This window comes from Stegodyphus dumicola, chromosome 4, assembly GCF_044657685.1.
Source record: "Stegodyphus dumicola isolate Sdum_Otavi_A_Nest chromosome 4, ASM4465768v1".
Taxonomy (NCBI): domain Eukaryota; kingdom Metazoa; phylum Arthropoda; class Arachnida; order Araneae; family Eresidae; genus Stegodyphus; species Stegodyphus dumicola.
Window position 1 is genome coordinate 90,732,316 of NC_140771.1, and position 24,748 is coordinate 90,757,063.

The 24,748-nt window shown below is 31.3% G+C and overlaps 1 protein-coding gene across 9 annotated transcripts in view; it reads right to left on the reverse strand.

Annotated features, from left to right (window-relative positions):
- LOC118183570 (neuronal acetylcholine receptor subunit alpha-7-like) overlaps positions 1–24,748 on the reverse strand; it is a 999,128-nt gene that overhangs the window by 325,035 nt on the left and 649,345 nt on the right. For 7 of the 9 annotated variants that reach the window (XM_085815221.1, XM_085815227.1, XM_085815222.1 and 4 more), the window contains exon 3: positions 1,505–1,549. In XM_085815221.1, the coding sequence (XP_085671347.1) occupies positions 1,505–1,549 (45 nt within the window). Of the gene's footprint in view, positions 1–1,504; positions 1,550–2,078; positions 2,124–24,748 lie in introns of all 9 variants that reach the window. The other 2 variants (XM_085815220.1, XM_085815225.1) reach the window with 1 other exon arrangement.

Here is a 24,748-nt window from a genome sequence, read left to right on the forward strand (position 1 = left end):
AGAAGGTTTTAAAGTTTGATAAATTTTGACATATACTCTTTTTCAACAGAAATTATTATTGTATTCCTTTTTGTTTGTATGATCTCTAACTGCGATTTGTTTCACATAATACACAGTTATATGTAAAATATAGTACTTGTTGGCCATTTTGAGCATAGCATGTTATTTAGATTTAATGCAATAAAGATATTTTTCTTTTCTTTTCCTTTTTGTCAATACGTATTTCAATAAATAGATACCAGAAACAATATGATAACAGATTTAAGAGACTCAGAAACAGAGCATTGTTTTGGTTACAGTAGTTTAGGATATAAATAAATAAATATTTATTTTATAGTTTAAAAATAGTATCCCTAAAAAAATCGGAATTGAAATTTGCTTCTGGAATTGAAAATTTATAGGAATAAAACTTTCAGATTTCAAAGATGGGATTAAATATATATTATTACTTATTTTAGTTCTATTATAAATAGATGCAAAATATATTTTAATTGTTTGATATGCTGAAACTTACATTTTCGTTTATGTTTCTTACACCATCCGTTACGTCGCAGACTAGTAGTTACGTAATGTGATATTAGGCATTTAAATAATAATCCTCAGACTTAATTTTACAATAAAGTGATAATAATAATATATATATCTGAATAATAAGAATTCAAATTTATCTTTGTTTCAATCATGTACTGCTCTAATACTTAATACTTTCTAAAGTTTTATACGTAAAGATTTAATGTTTAATGCAAAAGTAGGCTTCATTTCATAAAAAGCGTAAATGTATTTCATACCTGAATTCTACGAGCTATAGTTCAAAACAAAGGTCTAAAAATTTTATTAAAGGCATAAAAGTATTTTCAAGTCTCGTCTTCAGCATCCGAATAAATAAAAGTTTTATTTCATTCTCTTAAAACCGTGCATTTAAACCTATATATTATTTTCTACAAAAAGCTAATTCTTCTTAATAATTCGCATGCAAGTAAGAACCTCTAAATTTTTATTTATTTTCCTGTTTTCATGCAAAAAATGCTTCTTACTACTCATCTAAATTTTAGTAATGCTTCAAATGTTCAATCGTTTCTAATTTTAATCGTTCCAAATTCCAAGCGTCGTTTTATAAAGCTGAATTGAGCATTTTTAGCGCGATTTTTGTTCCTTTTTGCAAGAATGGCCCTAGCATGCATTATGCCCATGCCGAATATCCTTATAAAGTGATGTACCTCTCAGAATATAAAGGCCAAAAAGTCATTATTTATTAGTTTAACTTATTTGCAAGAGGCTAAAATAAACTAGAATGCCACCATGCAATTGTTAACGATAGGGCCGGATTAGGCTTGGCAAAAGAGGATAAATCAAGCCTAAAATTTAGATTATGACAATATCCGAGAATTATTCCCGGACCATGAGGGCCCTAATGCTTTTACATGACATAAAACTGAATTTAAAAAATTATATTTGGACTTGGTTTATCCTCGGATTGAGCTGGTGTATCGATTTTCCAACTTACCAATTTTAACCAGATATTTGAAATTATTTGTTGGTTCTTTTCGTCCTATAAGAGGGGAAACGAAAAAAAGAATATAAAGTAGAGAATCATTCCAAACACACAAACTTTTTTTTCAAGCACATTGTTGCTCTTGTGCAGGCCTGAAAACAGGGAACGCAAAAAATTATAAATAAACAAGGGGGAGTGGAAAATTGGGTTCTCAATAGGAGAAAAAACTAAAGTAACAGATGGTTCTATAAATTAGCATAGTGGACGAAAGGAAAATAGCTTGCCAGTAATTGCTTCAATAGCCAAAAACGCGAGTTCATATTTGAGAATAAATTTCCAAGCGACAAGCTTTCTTTTGTAAAGTTTTTTTTTTTTTTTTTTTTTTTTTTTTTTTCTAAAAATTTATATTAGTAAAATAGGCAATATATTTTCCCTAATCCACGCAGCATACATGAAATAGTGAATAACGTTTCAGGATCAGGATTTATTTATTTATTTTTTTTTTATTTCTTGCGCTTTTGGCTAAGAATTCGGTTCGTCTGTTTTTTGTGTGTGTTTTGCGACGGTTTAGAATGAAACAACTTACCAGATTTAACCAAATGTTTGACGTTATAATTTGATTCTTTTCATCCTGAAGGTGCAAAGAGAAAACAAGAAAAAAGTATCAAAAACATTCAAAGAAGGAGAAAAAAGATATGTGCAAGTTGTTCGTCTTGTCTGCAAAACAAAGCAAAATAATCTCGCTTCTGTTCTTTTTAATTTTATTTTTATATATTTTTATTAATTAATTTTTTTACATTCCAAAAAATGAAAAAATATATACACCTAATTCTGTTTTTGCATAGAGTTTTGTATACGATTTTTGTTTGAAACAGGCTGGGAAGAAAACTCCATTTTTCTTTCTCTAGTCTTATTTCAATCCAACATGATGCAGTGAATCTTTTTTCTAAATTTTTTCTTTTGAATTTCATTATTGAAGCACTCTTATTCGAGATAAAAGTTGCTAGAATATATTTTTATTATAAACATACTTTTTTAATGATTGTAATACTTTAAGTACTTTTAAAAGTTCTCATTGTACACTAAAATGTTCAAAAACGAAAACTAAGGAAATGTAATTATAAAATACGCCCTTGGAAAACCTATTTTACGTCTGATATACGAACTTAGTTCTCAAAAGACTTTCATATGACCAGAGAGATTTAAAATGTTTATTTAAACAAATATGCCTGTTGTCGGAAGATGTCAAAAAATAGTTAACATGCTTCAATATGTAGGTTTTTTTTCGTTTTTGTATTCGCACGTTAGTACCAAATTACTTTCTTTAAACACTTCAGTTTTTCTTAAAATGAACAACATAATTATCTTTATAAATTTATGATTTAAAGTATGCGTCACTACATAAAAATCATACGAAAGATTAAATTAATGATTTTGTTATGATTTGCTGGAACTTATTTTCTGTAATAATTTCTCATCATCTAGAATCCCCGATTTGTTTTTACCGTATGCGCTAAATATATTCTACTCCGTTTATGCTACCTAGTACATTTGAAAACCTAACTACAATATAAAAACAGAATTAGGTGTTCTTTCTTTAACCACTTCAGATGTCAGCTTAGTAGAATAAGCTTATACTGAAATTTACAGTTACAAAATGATAAGCAACAGTTGAAACCATAAATAACTCATTTACCATTTATTTGTTTCCAATATATGTACTTTCGTTTGAAAATGTAATTTCAGTTATAGTACATATTTAAATAATACATATTTCTTTTAAAACTAATGCAAAATATGTGCTAAAAATATTTCACTCTTTAAAACAAATTTGTAATAATGATTTTAACTTATTTTCAAATAAATGAAGTTGTTCTTCTAATACTTCAGCAAAATTTGAAAAGTGTGCATTAATTTTATAAATTAACATCATTAAAAACTGCTAAAATGGCAGTTAATTTAAAAAAAAATCAGTTTAAACTGAAAATTAATACATTTTTATAAAGACAAGTAAACTCATTAAAGGAACCGAGTATAACCGAATTTTTAGTAACGGTTTTTCTCTCAAAGTGAGAATTTAGGAGTAAAGTTTACTTTTTTAGTTAAATGTGAATAAAAAATTTAACATATGTTTTTCGTATTAAGGCATATTTAATTTTATGTTCAGATTTCAAGACGTCATATAAATACGCTTTAAAAATTTACTTAACTGTAACCGCAACTAACAGAATCTGAAGTAGTTAAAAGAATAATTTGTCATTTGTAATTGTTGTTAAATGTCTGTTATTTCATATATTATTCAATTTAATTATTTTTTACAAAACACACTGAGGGAAAAATTTCAGTCTTTGGTGTTAAAAAATCCTACATTCAGAAGCAAAAAAAACCTGAATTTTCGTTTGGGATAAATTGATGATATCAGTTGACATTAACTACCAAAATAATTTAAAAATAAAAACAGGTAAATTGACAGTACAAAAATGTTATTAGGAAAAAAAATACAAAAAGTTCAAATAATATGCATCAAAACCATATGAATTCACAATACACAAATATTATCGCAAAAAGAATCAATATTCAAATAGTATACACACGAAATACATAAAAATTAAAGAAATTAATAAATGTATATTGTTAGAGCAACTTTAAATCACTTATACACATATAAAATGTACGAGTAATAAGAAAAGAAAAAAACAATTTGCATATAAAAAAATCAAGCTCCTGAAAGGAAGAATTTTACTTAAAAACATATCATAATTAAACAATTACAGCAATGTACTTAAATGCAAAATAACAACGATAAGGAATGAACAAGATTATTATACTTTTATTAAAAAGATAAAAAACATTCAGCACACTTCTTAACATATTACACTTGAGGCATAAAATTCTGAAGTATTTAAAATGCAAATCTAAGTAACATTATTAATATATATTTGTTAAATCTTAAAAGGTATGAAGTGCAGATATTAGCATATTAACATACATACAGCATAAGGTTCGGATTTCGAATAAATTGTTAAATTATACATTCGTTAAATATTTGTTTAGTTATTTGTACTTTGTATGTATTTTTATAAGCAGAAGAGCTTTATCCTTAAGATATGCAGTTATTTTAAGGATTGCTGAAAATATCAGGATATATACTTGTATGAAAAATAGAATTTGTATAAATAAAAAAAGAATGTCTATTTAATATACTGAGGTTTTATATTTAAAATTTTGAATTCTGAGTACTTGGTAACACTTCACTATAATGATTTTGAAAATAAGTTTTTAAATCTAGAGCTACATATTCAATCTTCAATGCATTCCGTCGGAAAATTTTCAATCTTTTGGGAAGAATTTACTACATAAAATATTGTTTCCTTAAAATGTAAAGGTTGAGTTTAATATGTTGCGAAAATCTGTTTTCCACTAACCTTTTGATACTGAAATCCGCTGTTTTATCATCGGCTCCTTTCAGCAGACTCAAAACGCTCGAAATAAATATGAAGATTTAACAAAGACGTAGCTAACAATGATTCTAGTTTTAGGTGCTGTAACTTATAATAGAAATAAGATTGAAACTGCAATAATCGATCTTGTGTTTTTTCTTTTTGTAACAACGAAAGAAAGTTCAAACTTTGTCAATACATTATTGATAATCATGTGGAAGCTTATATTATTATTGATAATCATGTGGAATGCATCTTTCAAGTAATAATATTATTTTATTAACAGTGCAACAAAAATACTTCTAAACTTTTCAATGGTATGAGCATTATAATAAAATTTTTGAAGTTTGAACAGCTTCGTTCTTACTAATAAATGTCAGTATTATAATTACTTGTATATTACAAATTTTCGCATAAGAATAATATTTTTAATGAATTTGAATTGCCTATTCAACATTACTCCTAAGGCCAGAAGTGGCTATTTTATTGTGGAGGCAACTAGTAGGCGGCCATTTTTGCCTCTTATGAAGGGACGGACAGGTAAACCATACCTCCTCCGGGATCCGAACCCGGGCCTTTCTTTATCGCAATAGGCTCCCCCCAACAGCATTACCGTCTGGAAGGTCATAAGAATAAATAAGTATATATAAAATGCTTTTTCTTTTAAACGGTCTTTGTTATATGCACCGAGCAATAAAAATATCAAATTATTAACTATCTCAATATTCTTGGTGGTATGTAATTAAAAAGAAACTGATGGGCATGCTAATAATAACGGATTTAAATTAAGATGAAAGGGTATAAATGCTGTCACTTCTGTTGTTTCTAAAATGTTAAAATTTCTCATACTGTTCCAGAATCTTTTACATATAAGTCCAACAGCTTTATTTCAGCAATTGTGTTACTGCAGCTATTTTATTAATAAAAGCTTGTTATTTAAAATTTATGTTAAATGTATTATATATTATAATTTTTAGTTAAAAAAACAGAAAAATAATAGAAAAAAATCATTGCTTCTGAATAGCACAGGAAAATTAATGCTTCTATCACTGTAAAAACGCAACAATATTACAAACGCATAACAATATTACAAATGATGTAATAATGCTATGTATTCAGAGAACCTAGCGGACTTTGCCAGACAGACCAACCTTCAATTCTCTTAAATTTCTGTCTTAATTTAGAAATCCATGTTCTACATTCGTTCAAATCGTCGAGTTGCTAACATTGAAATTTTAATCCCTAATTTAAAAACCAGCCTTCATTTACAGCCGAACAATAGGTAAAAAAAAATGTTCGGTTAAAAAAACAATCCCATATTTTAATAATTCATTCGGATGAGTATTTTATACTCTAGCCGACGATGCACAGCTCTAAATTCGGGATTTATATCAGTCTAATCATCATACAAGGATGATGAGAAAAAATGGTACTAAATTAATTACAAAGTCATCTAAATTACGAACACATTTTTTATATATTGTATACTATCCTTTCAGATACACATTTTTTTAATCTCATATTCTCTTGATAGAAGGAAGTGAAGAAATAATTTAAATTTTTGCTTAAACAATAAAGGATAATTCCGGTTCAATAAAATCCTAGTAAGAAAAAAATGTAAAATTATTAAGACTGAATCACAACAAAGTCGGCAAAAGACAGGGAAAAGGCCATAAATAACAGACAGGGGAAAAGGCCGCATGCATGTCGTAACACACCTGGTATACGTTACAAACAGTACTGAAATCATTATCACACATGCCCATATTTTTATTATCATTATCTAACTTTTGTTTACTATGAATATTTCAATAATTAATTTCTTAGCTGCTTTTGTTCGCTTTTTGGTATACCAAAGGTATTGATAATAGAATAATATGACAATAATAAAACTTGTTTTTGTTATTCTAACGTCGACTTAATGTTTCTTTTTTATTATTTTTATTTTTATCCCACAGCTGAGAAGGTTCTGTGTATTCTTCAAAATTATAGTCCTGCAAAATAACTAATGCCACGTTGATTATGCTTACTTGCTTGAGCATCACCACATATTGTAGCATTCTATAAAAATTTTGATCTTACGAAATCCTTTAAATAATATTTATGATCAAAGGTGTCCTTAATAATTATATATTTTTCTATTTTTACAGACAAAAAATTATTTTGTATATGCGCTTTATTACGTATTTCCTTTGAAGAGGTGTTTTGATCTCGAATTCCTTTCAATATAAAATATTTTATTTCTTTTCCGGGCATTTAAATATAGCTATTTACACACCAAATGTTATAAAATACTTTGGCGATTTAATTGATTTTGCAAGAGCAAAACATTCCAGAACTGTCCACATTACGCAGATGCGTATGTGATAGATTTTCGAAAGGGAACTGGTTCATATTTGTTATTCTTCAAAAGCCGTTGCAGACATCTAGGCAATGGCTATCACCGGCTTTCTAATACTACTATTGATGTTCTAAAAATAATTGTTAATCAATTATGAGATTTAAGTGCATAGATGTTTTTTGAAATTTATATCACAAATGACAATTAAAATTTTTGACACAAATTATGAAACATTTCGAAGGTATTTTAGACAGTGTGAATAAAGAAATACAACCTTTTTGTTAGATATAAAAGTACTTTTATCTTTAAAATTTTTGGTTTTTTTAGAAAATAATATAAAAATAAACAAATAAAACATTTTTAAATAATTTATTACTTTAATTTAAAATTTGTTACTTCCAAATATATACATATATTTTTGCATACACAAATATTTATATGTATTTTCCCTACAAGAGTATATGTATTTTTGCAAAAATACTTCTTGGTAATTTCGTTTTCGTTTTATTGGAAAATTTAATATTGGTTAATTTAAACTCGAAAGTGCAATCAGCTATAAAAAGGTATAATCAAAAATATATAAAGGAAGATATCACGGCAAAATAAGCGACTCCAATTAAAACAAACTTATACATTTCACAAATACTGGCTGTTAATTTTTAACAGCATGAAAAAACTCTGATGTAAGATATTTCTGTGTACGTTTTCAAATTTTTCCTCATTTGAACATACATCCTGGTCTAGAACCGATACCGTTTGTCAACGGCATAAAAATGTGCTCATTTCTAAATTCCAAAAACTCACACACCAGTCGGATAGTCCCAATTATCTAGCTGATCTTCCCACTGTAAACGTTAACTCCATCGTTAATATCTCCAATAGGAATCTTTCGGAGGATCAGTTAAAAGTATTAAAATATAATTTCAACTTTTCAAAGACATCTAAACCTTCAATTCCTCAAATCATCGCCCCTATAGAGAAAGCCTTTAAGTTCTCCAAAATTTCGGAAACGCAGAAGGATACAATCCGCCACCTAATTACTCATAACGTTAATTTTAACAATAAATCTTTGGGTTCTAATCTTAGCAAAAAGGAAAATGAGATCTTACGTGAAATTCATTCTGATACTAATATCATTATCTCTAAAGCTGATAAGGGCGGACAGATCGTTGTTATGGACAAACACACATATATTACTGGAGTCTCTAAATTGATAAATGAAGGCCCATACTGCTCGATCCCTAAAGATCCTTCAACTTCGGACCTCATGAAAGTAAAAAGTGCTATTAAATCTTCCCACATTCTGCCAACTCAGTTGAAGAAATCACTTATTCCGCCTATTACTAATTGCGCTAGACTTTATGCTCTTCCAAAAGTCCACAAAACCGGTATTCCTTTTCGACCAATTGTTTCCAACATAGGTACTGCTTCATATCCTTTGGCCAAATATTTAGTTTCCAGATTTTCTCCTCTACTTGATAACAATATTCACACTGTAAAAAATTCTGTTGAAGTCATTGATAAACTTAAAAATATTTCCCCACTTCGTTCCATTATGGTTTCATTTGATGTCAAATCATTGTTTACTAATGTTCCGGTCGAAGGAGCACTAAATTGTCTTGAAACTAGGCTTCGGGAATTTCACTTCACACATACTGAAATTAATGAGTTGGTTTCGCTTACTAAAGTTTCTCTAAGTCAAACCCACTTTGTTTTCCAAAATGCATATTTTCGTCAAGTTGAAGGATTGTCTATGGGTAATCCTCTCAGTCCGGTACTTGCTGACATTTATATGCACTATTTTGAGATGAAATTATTTGATAAATTATCTTTTCGTCTTTGGATTCGGTATGTTGACGACACTTTCGCACTTTTTGACGGTTATAAAGAGGATTTATCCGAGATTCTATCTATTATGAATTCAATTGATCCAGCCATCCAATTCACTCTTGAAATTGAATCCAACAATTCCCTCCCCTTCCTCGATATTCTTATAATCCGCAATGAAACCGATTTTAGCACCACTGTGTACCGTAAACCCTTTGCAGTTTGTTTACCACCCCATGCCAAGTCATGCCACCCTGTTAAGCAAAAAATGGCTTCTTTTTACTATTATGTTTTCCGCGCGCTAAAAGTTTGTTCCTCTGAATCTTTGCTTACCAATGAACTTAATTATTTGAGAGCAGTTGCGATTGACCGTGGATTTTCTCCCGTGATTATTGATAAAGCCGTCAAAAAATTTTCAGATTCCCATCAAAGAAGACATTCCACTGTTAGAAATAATATCAATGACCTTGTCGTGCTTCCATTTTATCCTTCTGTTAGCTATAAAATTGCACGGATTCTCCAGAAATTCAATTTTCAAGTCGGTTTCTCCCCTATTAATAAAATTCACCCTTCGATTCTAAAAGATTGCGTTTCTGTCTTGAATTCTTGGGGAATTTATAGTATATCATGTCAGTGTGGTTTAAGATATATTGGCCAAACAAAAAGAGCGTTGAAGTTTCGTATCAAGGAACATGAATCTTATGTCAAAAAAGGGGAAATTAACAAGTCTTCAATAGCGTATCATAGCTGGACTTTTAACCATAATTTTGATTTGGGGTCTGCAAAAATCATCCAAAAGGCTTCTTCCATAGGCGAATTGGATTTTCTTGAGGCTTTTCACATTCACAAAGATTTAGAAAGTTTAGTTAATGATTTGAAGTCCAATCCAGTCCTTCCTAATGCCTTTAAAATTCTACTGTCTTAATTCAATTATTTTTGCCGATAGATGGCGTTACCTCCTCGCACTTGGTACTACCAGAGGGTATAAAAATCCGTTCAGTGGTTGCTTTCCATTATTTGAAGTTCAGATTTTGAGCGTAATGTGCATTTGCCCCTCGCTCCCTATTTTAACTTCGTTAATATTTCTTTATGCTTGATCAGACAGCCTGGCTCAGTAAAAGTAGGCGGCCAGTGCAACTCTGATTAAAAATCTAGTTATAACCACGTGCAGTGCTGATAAGCACCACGTGTTTCTGTGATTCCTATTTTCTTCTTTCTATGTATTTCTTTCTCCTGATGAGGAGGGACCTTTAGCTGCCCTCGAAATCGATTGAGTGTTTCATTATACCTACGCTAAATATAAGGTTGTTTTTTACGATTTTGATTGTCACATTAGCGTGTTTCTCTTCTAGTCTAAAAATAGAATTCTTTAAATAGTTATTTATAATGCTCTGGGTCATGAGGAATGATCACGAGAAACGCCGAAAACGAATACGAATTGGAATAAATATTTTTAATAAAATTCGTGCAAAGGGAATAATACTTTCAATTTAAAAAACTAAACTGCACACTTTATATTGTAATATAAAAACGTTTAAATGTACTCTGAGATAGTGCATTCCGGCATAAACAGGCAATCCGGCATAAACAGGCAGACTATTAATATATACTGATTAAAGTGTAGAAAAGTAATCATTTGTAACGCTGCTTTCACGTTAGTAAAAAAAAAGTAATGTCTTTGCAGAGAAATAATATAACCAGATGTTAGAATATAAGTATTCTGAATCAGACGAACGGAGCCATTACTTAAAAAATTAATATATATCAAGAAATGATATTTTATACTGCTCTTTTTACATCATAAATGCTAAAATGTTGTTGGATTAGAATATTAAAAGAATTATTATAATACTATATGCGCTTCATTATTAGAAGAAAAGAATAAATAAAAAATTGTTATGCATAGGAAGTATTTAATGATTTGATGTAATTTGATCAAATTTCTGAAATTAATATATATCAAGAACGGAATTTTATATTCTTCCTTTTACATTATAAATGATAAAATGTTGTTGGATTAGAACAAGAAAAGAATTATAAAAATTCATTCTTAAAGGAATAGAACAATTAACAAAATTATTATGCTTTAAGAAGTATTTAAGCTAACTCAGAATTATAGCATTTGGTCTAAAACTGTAAAATTTCTGTTCAATCAAAATGTTCCAGGTTATTAACAAACGTTTACACAACAGGTAAACAGAAGAATGTAATGCTTCTTTGGAGATTATTATTATAATATCTATACATGTGAAAACAACATGGATAGTAATTAGACATTTTAGTATTAGATTCTTTCAAGGTCAGAGTTACCTTAACCGCCTGAATACAAAATGGTATATTTTTTAATGTGCTTTCTGAAACCATATTCGCTTGACATTTGCAGCTTAACATTTAAAAACAGGTCTTAAAATAATTTTCCCTCATTCTCTAACATTCATTTTTAAAGAAAACCTGCTAATTTTATTCTAAGTAAAAAACTCAAGTACGTCAATAAGATTATTTAATTACTTTTATGGCAGACCATCTTTAGTATAGCAAACACACGTATATATATATATATATATATATATATATAATATGTTGTATGAACTTAAATCCATTTAGTGCGAATACAAGTTATTGTTACTTGCGCAATTGCTGCAAAGTTAGTTAATAATAATTTATTTCCTAAACAGTATTGATTAATTGATTATATTATCTCCTAAGTTTAATTAAAGTAGAATTATTTTAAAAGTGTGCATCCATACTGGTAAGTTATATTTTGAAAGATGTTTTGAAGTAATTTGAAAGCAAAATGTTAATAATGTTTTAACGGGGACTGGAGTTAAATCATCAAGAAGAATAATATTACAATTGTAAAAGGAAAAATTAAAACATGAAATTAATGTCATTGATCGGAAATTAGTTGACTTTTCAAGGGGAACAAACCAACTCCCGTTCAATGAACAATAATCGATAAAAATACGTAAATATGAAAGTGTTTCGTCTTTACTCGAGTTATAAGTTAAAGCCAAACCGGCAATTCTAGTCAGGCCAAATATTTCCGCGAATAGTTGCTACTCAAAGAACTTATTCTCATGAAGCATTTTAGTCAATTCAATTTGGAGTAAAAATCAATTACTGTAGAGAAATCCTGTAAGGGAAGAATCACACCGAGATTCTTCCCTTACAGGAGAGTGTAAGGGAAATCACACCGAGTTTCTCCCTGTAAGGGAGAAATCCTGTTAGGGGACGGTTACTCGAGTTTTACAGGATTTCTCTACAGTAATTGATTTTTACTCCAAATTGAATTGACTAAAATGCTTCATGAGAATAAGTTCTTTGAGTAGCAACTATTCGCGGAAATATTTGGCCTGACTAGAATTGCCGGTTTGGCTTTAACTTATAACTCGAGTAAAGACGAAACACTTTCATATTTACGTATTTTTATCGATTATTGTTCATTGAACGGGAGTTGGTTTGTTCCCCTTGAAAAGTCAACTAATTTCCGATCAATGACAATAATTTCATGTTTTAATTTTTCCTTTTACAATTGTAATATTATTCTTCTTGATGATTTAACTCCAGTCCCCGTTAAAACATTATTAACATTTTGCTTTCAAATTACTTCAAAACATCTTTCAAAATATAACTTACCAGTATGGATGCACACTTTTAAAATAATTCTACTTTAATTAAACTTAGGAGATAATATAATCAATTAATAAATACTGTTTAGGAAATAAATTATTATATACATATATATATGCACTGATGTGCAAAAATTAAGGACGAAGTCGAAAAATTAGCATATCAGCTGAACGAAGAGGCAGAGCGGACAGAAAGACCAATCAGGAGATTAAGTAAGGTGATGTACGGTAGCACATGCGCAGATATGCAGGTAGACGTAATGGGTGAGTGTCTGAGTAGTATAAAGCATGTTGTCGGTGTAAGATCAGTATTTCTGGCAAAGAGATTGCTCACCGTATAGCAGTTAAAATCACACCGAGTTGCTGCCTCAGCTAGAAATGGCGAATAATCAATCTGTTAGACGACATCTGGATGCTTTTACCCGAGGTCGAATCATTGGAAAGTTGGAGGAAGGCCGCAGTGTGACAAGTGTAGCTGCAGAGTTCGGAATTGCTCACAGCATCGTTTCACGACTTTGGAGACAATTTCAAACTACAGGAACAGCTATCCGGGGGTTTAGTAGTGGTCGTCCACGAGGAACCACACCCGCAGATGACCGGTATATTGCCTTACAGGCCAGAAGAAACAGGCGGCAGACAGCGGGAGAAATCGCTAGACACACGACACAGGCGACTGGACGACCGATATCGTGTTTTACCGTGGCCAGAAGACTGCATGGTGGTGGTCTGTTTGCACGACGCCCTGTACAGTGTGTACCTCTAACGCCTGCCCATCGGAGAAGGCGTTCTCTGTGGTGCCGGAAACACCGGAATTGGAGAGACAATGAATGGGGACGAGTACTCTTTACAGATGAGAGCAGATTCAGTCTGAGTAGCGATTCTCATCGCATACTCACCTGGAGAGAGCGGGGAAGCCGCAATCATCCCTCGAACATCATTGAAAGGGACAGGTATGGAGGTGGCGGTGTTCTCGTTTGGGGAGGCATCATGCTTGGTAGTCGTACAGACCTTCACATCTTCGACGCAGGTTCAGTCAACGGGACCCGTTATTGTAACGAGATTCTTCTTCCATATGTGCGTCTTTTTAGAGGCGCTATGGGTCCGCAGTTCCTTTTCATGGACGACAATGCACCATGTCATCGCACAGTAGCTGCCGAACAGCTCTTAGAGAGTGAGGATATTGAACGTATGGATTGGCCGGCACGATCTGCGGATCTCAATCCCATCGAGCATGTATGGGAGTTTCTAGGCAGACGCTTGGCAGCTCGTACCTTACCACCAGTAACGATTCCGGAGCTTCGATTGGCGCTGCAAGACGAATGGGCAGCAATGCCTCAACATCTCATTGACACCCTCATTCTCAGCATGGGCAGACGCTGTGAAACCTGCCTAGCAGTCAGGGGAGATTATGTCCCCTATTAAAGACCGGATGTTTCTTGTGGACACCCATCACATGGATGTTTCGGCTTTCAGTCGCATTGCGCTCCATGCTACTTTTTCAATAAAGCTTCTTTTTATCCCTCTGATTTCTCTTTTAGTAAGTGTTGCTTACATTACTCATGTCCTTACGTATTGGGGATCTTACGGTATTAAATGTGTTTATTTGGAAAGCTTTTGTACAAAGTTATATTGAAAAAACCGTCTCATCCTTAATTTTTGCACACCAGTGTGTATATATATATATATATATGTCTAGAGATAGAAATTCAAGTTTTAATCTGTTTAATCTGTTATATGTATATAAAGCATTTTGTATAAAATGTTTAGTTTCCTTACGAAAATAGCGTTAAAATTAAAATGTTGTCTTACATGTAAATGATGCGTCTTATGTTATGGCCAATAGGATGAAAGTGTACGAATACATATCCGTTCTCTAAAATTTCATCGTAACTAAAAATTGAAAATTTAGAAAAACTGGAAAATTTTACGGATGATTGCATTTTTTATAAAGTTGGTCATATTACTCTGGAATACATACAGCGGGTCTAGTAACCTTTTATAAAGCAAAATTCAAATCTATAGGATAGATCTCACGCCATGATAAATTCACAGTATGTTTGCCTCTTAATTCTATGATTGTACGCAAATTTAATGAATGCTAATATCATTTCCTTTCAAAGCTCTAATGATTTTACTGACATTACATTCTTTTTTTTTTTTTTTTTGTAATTTTTAACTCGCTTGTTATAAAGTGTGAACCTTTTACATTATTCTCTGTTGCCCTTCATAGCTGACAAAGTTTCAAATCAGTAATTAATTATTTGCACATATTTCAACTAACAAATCTCAAGTATCACTGCTAATGTAGGAAGATGGGCAGCTTACGTACAACACTGCAATTCTAAAACTCGATTTCGTTGTGAACGGCTTAAAATTGAGGGAAAATTCTCCTATATCCGGGTAGTCTTTCAACACTATTTCGCTTTAACAGGGTGACAAATGACAAGAAATGAACGATGAAACATGAATTCTCGCATACCCACAGTCAGATTTAGACTTGATCTTGCCCTGAGCTATTTGAGATATGGAACCCTTTATAAGTCTGTTATACTATATTTTAATTTTTTTGTGGGGGGGCACTGAAGAAAGGGGGGCTCTAAGTGTAGCTTTTCCGTAAATCCAGCTCTGCGTATACCTATGACAGAAATGTTGATATTTGATCATCACAGCATATTAAAGTAAATAATTAAGAAGAATCTTTGTACATAAAAAACTAAGAAACAATAAAAGGGAAAATAGTTAATTGTATATCATAAATAAGAACAACTGGATTTACATTTTCCAAATGAAGATAATTCACTCAATGAAGCAGAAAAGTTAAGAGAAAATTTCACAAAGGTCTTAAGTCGGTACAACGAAATATATAATAAATATAAATATAATATTTATAAATTTTCTCACGTAAAAGCAAGCCATCGAAAATGTCACATATTTTACAAAATGTCAAGAAATCATGATGCTTCTGAAGCTTTCTCAGTAGATGAGGATATTTCGCTAAAAGACAGAGTCCTCTTTTAATGTTAATTAATAATCATGCAAAAGAAGACAATATGTATTATTAATACCCTATATGTCTGAATAAGTTTCGTTTTAAGGAACACATTTTTCCAGTTACAAAAGGATGACAATTTTGCCTTTAAAACCTAACTCTGTTTTTCACTTCCTTGTACGGAGTAGAGGAAGTGTTCTAATTGCAAAAAATTTCTGGTATGAAATTTCAACGAAAATATCTATTTTGACTGCTCTCAAATCCATCTGAACGACGTTTTTGTGCGACATCTGTACATAAATAATTTCAAAATTTGATTTATGGAAATATTTGTCAGCGGGGAGAAAGGAGAAGGTTAGAGTTGTTTAATATTTAAAAAAGGAACATAATGCATTACTGTTTTAAAAAGAACGATTTACAAAATTAAAGCATGTTTGGGTTAAATTTTGCAGTATGAATGCCCAAGAGAAGAAAGTAGAAAAAAGGTAAAGGGGAATAAAACTCAATTGTGACATTTGTAACCGAGAAAAAAAAATATGTAAACAGAGATAGAAAATTTGAATATTTCTTTCAAAAAATACTACATGTATGAAATAGCTAAACTATCCGCTGGAAAAAAAACGTAAGGATGATGACATGTGGTGAATAAATTATAATTTATATTTACATTCACAACCTCTCCAGAAAAAAGTAAAATTTAAAAAAAGGTAGCCATTTGGCTTAAGACTATTAACCAGATATCTAAACAGATAATTTGTATTAAGATTATTTTTCACTTGTAAGCACGTTGACTAAATATAAAACTGAGTTTTTCATATTTTATTTTATAATTATAACAGTGAATGACTTTTTTTTTATAACATTTAGTTTTTTTTTTTCTCTTTTTTTCTTTTTAGACCCTAATTGATTACTTCTAGTTAATATAAAGTAAATTTTCTAGTAACGTAAAATCCACCTTACCCCTTACTTCTACATTCAACTGGAATTTACAATGACATATTTAGATCGCGTGCCTTTCCCTGCTTCAAGACTTTTGATGGTAGTTTTTACGTAAATGAGTTACACTTTTTCCCTCAAGATTAAAATGCACTTGGACTATATTGGATACAAAACTCATCTTTTCTTTCGTTCCTCGTCTACAGGATGAAAGAACGTTTAGTTAAAGATTTTGCTTAAAACGAAGTGTACGCATTTTTAATAGCAAATTACTTTTCAGAGGAAATTAGTTCAAAAAATTAACTTCACATCCCTTTACAAGAAAAAAGAATACCAACGAAAGCAGGTGTAAATTTTATTTCTTAGAAGAAAGAAATATTGCATTTATTATAATGAACAAAATGCGTATAAATTATTTAATACTTTGGAAATGTTACAATTCCAGGCTTGAATATCTAGGTCCAAGAAACGAAAAATCAAATTAAAAATCACGCACTTTTTCTCTTATTTCAGCAATTCTTCAGATTTTCTCAAATTAATGCATTGTATTTACTCAGGTTGAGTGTAATGCTAATTTTAGAAAATTACATTTTGCTTCTGTTACTAGTAACTGCATCAAAAATTAACTGATTTAAATGTACCATTTCTGAGCAGATTTAATTTGCTATGTGAAATGCGAGTTATTAAGCGACGCCTACAGTACAAAAATCATGTATTTGAAAGGGCCTTATACAAATTATGGATGTGTCGTATGTATTAGCATATTCAGTAAACCATGGAAAAACAAACCATGGAAAAATGTACTTGGTTGTTCACCGAGAAGAGTCGTAAAATTGCAAAGCTATGTTGAATAATTTAGCTCAATTATTTAATTTAGAGTATTAATTAATCTTGTCGTTCGTAAAATCTATGCTAAATAGTTTAGAAGAAAACAAACGGAAATTAAAATGCTTTATATTTCTCGTATTATGAATAAAATATTTTTTGCTTTCTTAGTCCAGTGTGTCGCTATCGTTTAGAGCTAAAAGTTTGAGTGGTAGATGAATGGAAGGCAAATTTATAAAATTCCTTTTTGTAACATATCAAGAAAGAGCACCAAAATTTCCAAGCACTTTCGTCTGAGAGACGTTATCACTAAAGATGAACGTCAAAGATATTACTTTCGCAAATGTTTAAAACTGCTTTTAATTTAAGTGATAACCATTCGCAATTTTGGACAGGAAAGCAGCTTAAGTACCTCATGTATTTTCCCTCTAAAAGATCGCAATTTGCCGTCCTTTTGTCCTCGATATTCATTGGGCTTCAAGAAATCCCCATAAATTTTAACAGCGAATGATATCATTTGAAGCTGTCACCAAACTCGTACGATTACAGGAAGAAAGTGCAGTGGAGAAATAAATGGCAGTTAGAGGGCGAAAAGGAAAGTGTAACGAAAAGGGAAGGGAGCATTTTACTCTCTTCCACTCAGGCACAGCCGCTTTTTCATTCATCAATCAAAACCTAACAAAATAAGAAAAAAAATGGTATTCCACTTCTGCAATTTCGTTACGGTAATAGATCGAAGGAGATGGGTTGTATCGATTCATCGTATGGAAACATTTGTTTTCATCATTAATACGACTTCATGAAATGTTATCTAATCCTTACTCCGTTTTTCTTTCGTTAAAAAGATAAATGATAAAATATTGAAACGTAGAATTTTCCCTTATCAAATATAACAAGCATATTTCGAAGCATAAGAATTAATTAACTGCTTAAAATTTGATGATTTATAGATTTGAAGCACACATCTTACCACTTCAGCATTTTTACTACTTTAAGCATCCTACCACTAAAATACAGCAGTGCAGTTTATAGTGCATACCCAAACTTTAATTATAACTGAATGGATCATGGTAAAGCCACTGTCCTGGCAGAAGTGGTTACGAAAAAAAACGAGTGCTTCCTCTACCCTGCATGATTTAAATAAGAAACTAGGAAAGATTTTTAAAATAAAAAAAGTTAGATATAGATTTTATATAAAATTTTATTGATTTCGAGGATAGTTGCTTAATTTCTTCTTCTTCAAAGAACAAAACATTTGGTATATCATTTTCTTTGAAAATTGATAGATTTTTTATGAGGTCTACATTGCACTGAATTTGTTTATTGTAATTTTTACTCTGACAAGTGTCTTTAACATAGGTCTAAAGTGGCGAAACGTTAACAGTAATATACGATTTTCTCATTTTTACCTGAATAAGTCGCATTTCAAGTCTTTCTCTAAACATGTGCCAAATTCTATGTTCAATGAATACTTTCTTCCCTGTACTGGATTTGACTCAAAGTAATTTTTTAGCGATCCGTTGTTGTGTTTTGAGGATGCCAAAGCAAAGGGGATTGCAAAGGCATTTAAAAGGGTGTCAGAAGGAATGTTTTTCGTGATGTCTGTACGTTACTTATATATGTACTTCGCATAACTTAAAAACAATTAGCTGTAGAATGCTAAAATTTTGTATGTTATAACATCTAGTCGTACACGCCCCCTTTTTTATTGCAAGCAGCAGCACCAAACATATACATATGTATATACATTTATACACACCCATCTTCTTACCCGGTTCGGTGAGATTTCTATTTTTGATTCTTATATCTTTGTAAACTGTGCATTTTTTGCTTTAAAAGTGATTGAGTTATGTTGTCCATATGTTCCAGTTAAGATTTTTATGCCTTTAGTCACTATGCATGCAATAACTCTAGGATTATCAACATTAAGAAGCGCTATGCCTAACGTGTCGGCTATCTGTTAACATTTGAAACTCTTAGTAGTAGAGCGAATTAAATCAGTCGGTGCACCAACCTCAGTGTTGTTTTGCCCAGTGGGAGCAAAATCTTTTGTGCACCAAAAAATTTGCCTTTTTAACCGCTGACCGAATTGATTGTTTTTGCATAGAAACTTTAATTTTAACTGCAAAAAGTATTTTAACTGTTTTAGCTGTATTTGGTGCTTTAGGTTTTTCTGTATTTTGCTGTTTTTAATGAACATATATATTTTTGTTTTGACGCTAAGGAGAATTGAAACCTGTGCCAAGGAAAACTGAGCAGATTGAATGAGAAATATATCTCTAATAAAATTCGAGGAAATAAGTTTAATGAGCATCAACAAAAATGTGTATAATTTAATAGGCCATACAAAAAAGTCACTTGACGTCTACATCAGCTATTTTTTCCAAAGAGAACTGCATATGCATTCAGAAAATATTTCCATGCAGATACAGCTAGAAATGTGTGCACCATAATACCAGAATTTCACCATTGGAGAGAAAGCAGGTACAAAGAAAACAAAAACCATTCTTATTTATTAATGAGTAAACGCTTTCTAATACATCCAACACAACACGTCTTATTAAAACACAGTTTTCGCACAAAATGAATAGATTTAGTATTGTTGTCATAGCTTGGAAGCACAGTTGGCTTGATATAAATATAAATGAATAAAAAGACAGAAAGGAAGAGCTAATTACTTAGAAAATACTTCATAATCATTCTTTAAGTCCAACGATTGGAAGTATTGATAGACAATAGTATGATAATATTCTGTATGAAATATATAGAAACAAATAAGACTTCTAGAGCGAGAAGAGTAAAATATCAACACTGCCCTTACCAATACTCAAACCACGAACCTTCCACTTGCTGTATGGAACAAGTGGATCCTCTTCCACTTGTTAGCTACCTACACCGCAAAGAACACCAGAGAGCAGAATGTGATAACTCTTTGCATTCTTCTCCCCTAAATTTTTTCGCATTAGCGGAGGCCAAAATACTTTTCTGTCAAACATCTCAAACGCTTGTGTATAGGAATTTCTTTGGAACAGAGTTCCTTCCCGCATGCCAAGTGGAATGCTAGATCGTTAACAGTAACATACTTACTGCGTGCAGTTTCCTCTCAGGGCAGGATTGAAATTACGAGCATCAATAGATAAACGTTAACGCTAAACAAAGGAGAGAAAAATCCACCGGAATTTGAACTACGGATGTTCGAAATGTCAGCTAAATGTGCCAACACTTATACTATACGAGATGATGCGATGAATCCTTACCAATATAGCTTGGAAGATTGGAATATGGAAGACCACACGTTCTGTTGTATAGTTCAGCTCATTAATCAGACCCACTGAACGGGTCCTTCCGAATTCTAGAATTTTACACAACGATACTGAATATTTTATTAGAAACAGAAATAGAGAAATCTAGGTTTTATAATGCGTACAAACAGTTTATAATTGAGTTACAATCATATCATATTACAGTTATTTAGATAATAAGCAACAAGCCCCGTCATGAGTATAATAAAGTTACATAAGAGGCAACTTGCCAACAAAATTAGATTAAATTGATTGGAATTCCTAATATAGTTGCAGGAGTACTTTGTATAATATTACATATATCTCCTTTCTTTAAGTTCTGACTAAATCAGCAAAAATTCTATAGATAACACTAAAGAATGAGTTATCAAGTGACGCGAAGAGCTTAAATATGTAATCCGAGTCTTGAATATGTTTAATCATATAGGACATAATATGAATCAAAACGCAATATGCCAATAATATAGGCATATTAAGCCATCTGGATTAAAGACTGAAATATTGGACAGCTTATTTTAATCAATTATGTTCGAAAGTTTAAGGGCGCGCGTAATTAGATGTATATTATTAACTTGTCAAATTATTAGATAACATCTTTGTAGAGAAGTTATAAATATGTCGTAGCATTAATTTTATTATTATTTGGCCAACTGGAATAATCAAATTCCCCTTTCGCCATCCTAATTCCTAAATATTCGAGCTGCATTATTAAGAATTTTTTTTTTTTTTTTTTTTTTTTTTTTTTTTTTTTTTTTTTGCGTAGCGAAATATGTGAAAAAAAGTGACTGAGAAATATGAAAATATTATTTGATTTCTTTCTAAATAAACAAAATATCAAATGCAACGTAAATATACTTCGTTAATGAAGCAGAGGGAATTCTTATTAATAAAGCGGCTGTTTGATTAATTTTCGAAGCAACCAAAACCTCAGTTTCTAATACGTCAGCTTTCTGCTGGCCATAAACACAGCACAAAATGTAACGAAAATCAGATTATTTTTCTCAATTCCCTTTTTAAACATTGCGAAATAAATGAAGCACCTTTTTACAGTGAGAAAATATAATGAATAATGCAATGGAAAATATTTAAGAATAATGCAAAGGAAAGATTTCTGATAAAGAAATAGATTTTCGCTAATTTAAATTTGTTCCCAACTTTGGTTAAAAATAATATTTTAAAGCAAGCATAATAAAGTGCATCGTGAAAATGAACCTGAGAATAATTTCTTTCATCAGAAAAAAAAATAAAACAATGACGATAAATATATTTTAATTAAATTGACCCGTTTTTACACATAGACAGACAATAAAAACGTAAATTATTATAACTTGAAAAATGACATTTACTTAACAGTGGGGGAAAAGACTGTCCAATGAATATAAATTCACATTTCAGATTTTCAGTGTATAAAGAATTATACCTTTTAATACCATCAAATCCTCTCTTTGAGGTTAAAACGTGATAAATTCTGTTAAGCATGGATTCAATTAAATTCTGAAACAACTTAATTGGAACTTCTTCCCATGACTTTAGACTAGAACCTTCTAAATCCTTTACTAGAGAGATTGTAAACAGACCGTTATAGTGCGTTACTGTGGCTAGTGTTCCTCATTAATTTTGCACGAGGTTTAAATCCCTAAATCCTAAGAGGTAGTCGAAACGTAGAACTTCACTTTCTGGAAACCATTTACAGCTGCCATTTACGATTGTATACTTGGGTTATTCCGAAAAAATCATAATCTGTTAGAAGTATTGTTACGAATTTGGTATTTAAAAAGCTAATGTTAGTTTAATTATAAATTAAATGGTTTTATTTCTCGCGCAGTGCAGCGCGTGACGAATATTAAAAGAAAGCTAAGCCGGAAAATTGAAAATACAAGAGCGCGTGCATTAAATAAATAAATATCTCTTTTTGATTTCGAGAAAGTACTGGAAAATTCTAGCGCGTGATTTTAAAATCTTATAAAAGGAGGAAAACATCTCAGTTTGTAGTAGTTGCTTAGTTTGTTGTTGTTTAGAAAACTGCTGTTGTTGATTGTAGCGAATTCGCGGATTAGCGTTCTTTAGCTGTTTTGAATTACGTTCTATTGTACATTTGAGTAGTTAAAAGATAACTACTGTGAGGTATTGTAATACTGCATGATAATTTGAGAAAATTTAAGCATTTTTGTTGTGATAATAAAAAGCTTTGTTCATTTTTCATCGGACTTGTGCATTCACTTCATAACGAATCCGTACGCACGCAACAGTATTTTCTAATTCGAGCGATAAATGATTGGCAAAAAAATCCGTATAATACTAAAACTTTTATCCAATAAGTAATCACTGAACAAGGGCAAGGTAACCTAGCACGAGCCGTCATATAACCATCATTTTTGTTATTAAAAATAAACGTGTTTTTTTTTTTTTTTTTTTTTTTTTTTTTTTTCCCAATTTCGTTCCAGTATTATTACAACCGACTGGGACATCAAAAGTGTCTCTTTACTGTAACTTATGCGCTTCCAGAAAACAATCCATTACATTTTATTTTAAGCTTTTATGATTGATGTGTCAGTCGACATTTTGGTTTCCTTTTCCATATTTACAATGAGCCCATGAATGAATCTTTACTTAATCTAAAGAACCTCTGTTTGCTGTCCACTTACAATCGTAAGTATTTGCGGTTAAATGTTTTAGGAGATAAGTATTTGTCCAGCGAATACGTTGATACTGTTGTGTTCTACGGGTTCGTGGATTTGGAACAATTGCCGATAACACTTGATGACGAATCAAAACACAATTTATTCGCTAATATTACACAGAGTAGTTCCCAAAACTTTTTATAGTTGTCGAAAAACTACTATAAACACACTGAAACAATCAGCAACACAGCCTTCTGGCTATAACGGTGACAACAGCTTCACGGCAAAGCAGTAAAGTACATCTTCCGACTCGGTCGATCGTTCTCAATCTAATCTCTGACCTCAAGACATTCCCACTACACTACTGAACATACTACTCTCTCCACGTACAGGCAGGGCATATATAGCTTTAAACCTACCTTCGAGAATATTCGCGAGCAAAACCGCTAAGAATGCGTTCTAGAATGTTCTCGCTCTATCTGTGGCATATGGCCCAATTTGTCGCCAAATGGACGATTTCTTGCCAAAGTTGACAACCCTGCTTTTCCTTGCCACTTTCTGGTTACCCTAACCAGCTTTTCGAAATAGCTATCTTATCGCAGCTGGGCATTTCGTAGCAATATTATGAACTGTATTGTAGTGTATTTAATACTGATAGCTTAATAACAGGGCTTTTACTTCAATGTCATTCTTTCAGACTAAACATCTACCAACAAAACACATGAATTGGTAATTTCTGGCCTGTTCTTTTCTCCAAATAGCCTTCATTTATGGAACATAGTTTTCTTCTTTAACGTTTTTACGTCCTTGTTGGAAGTTAAAAAAGTACTGTAATCGCGAAAAATCTCGGGCATCATATTTCAAAAGAAATATCCATTTTCACCCTTACCAAATCTATTTGGACGATTTTTTTGCATGACATATGCAAGCATTGACAGAATAAAGAACTCCTTTTCCGAAAAGGGGTTGTAAAATGCATTTGAAATGGGCTAAAAAGGATTTTTTTTTTTGAAGTTAGTACGTACGTATTTCGCAAAACTCAAAAATATTAGCAGTAAGGTGTTGAAATTTTATATATAGGACAGCTATACCATCTAGCTGTGCACCTCTCTTTTTTATCATAATCGGCAATATCAAAAGTGTATATATATGTGTGTCTGTAACGAGTATATATATATATATATAACTGAGTATATATGTATATGTAACGGATGTATATATAGATAACTGAGAATATATATATATATATGTGTGTGTGTGTGTGTGTGTGTGTGTTTAAACCAGATAACGGGATATGCAGTATCCTGTTATCTGGCTTAAAAGTTCTTATCCATCCCTTAATTTCC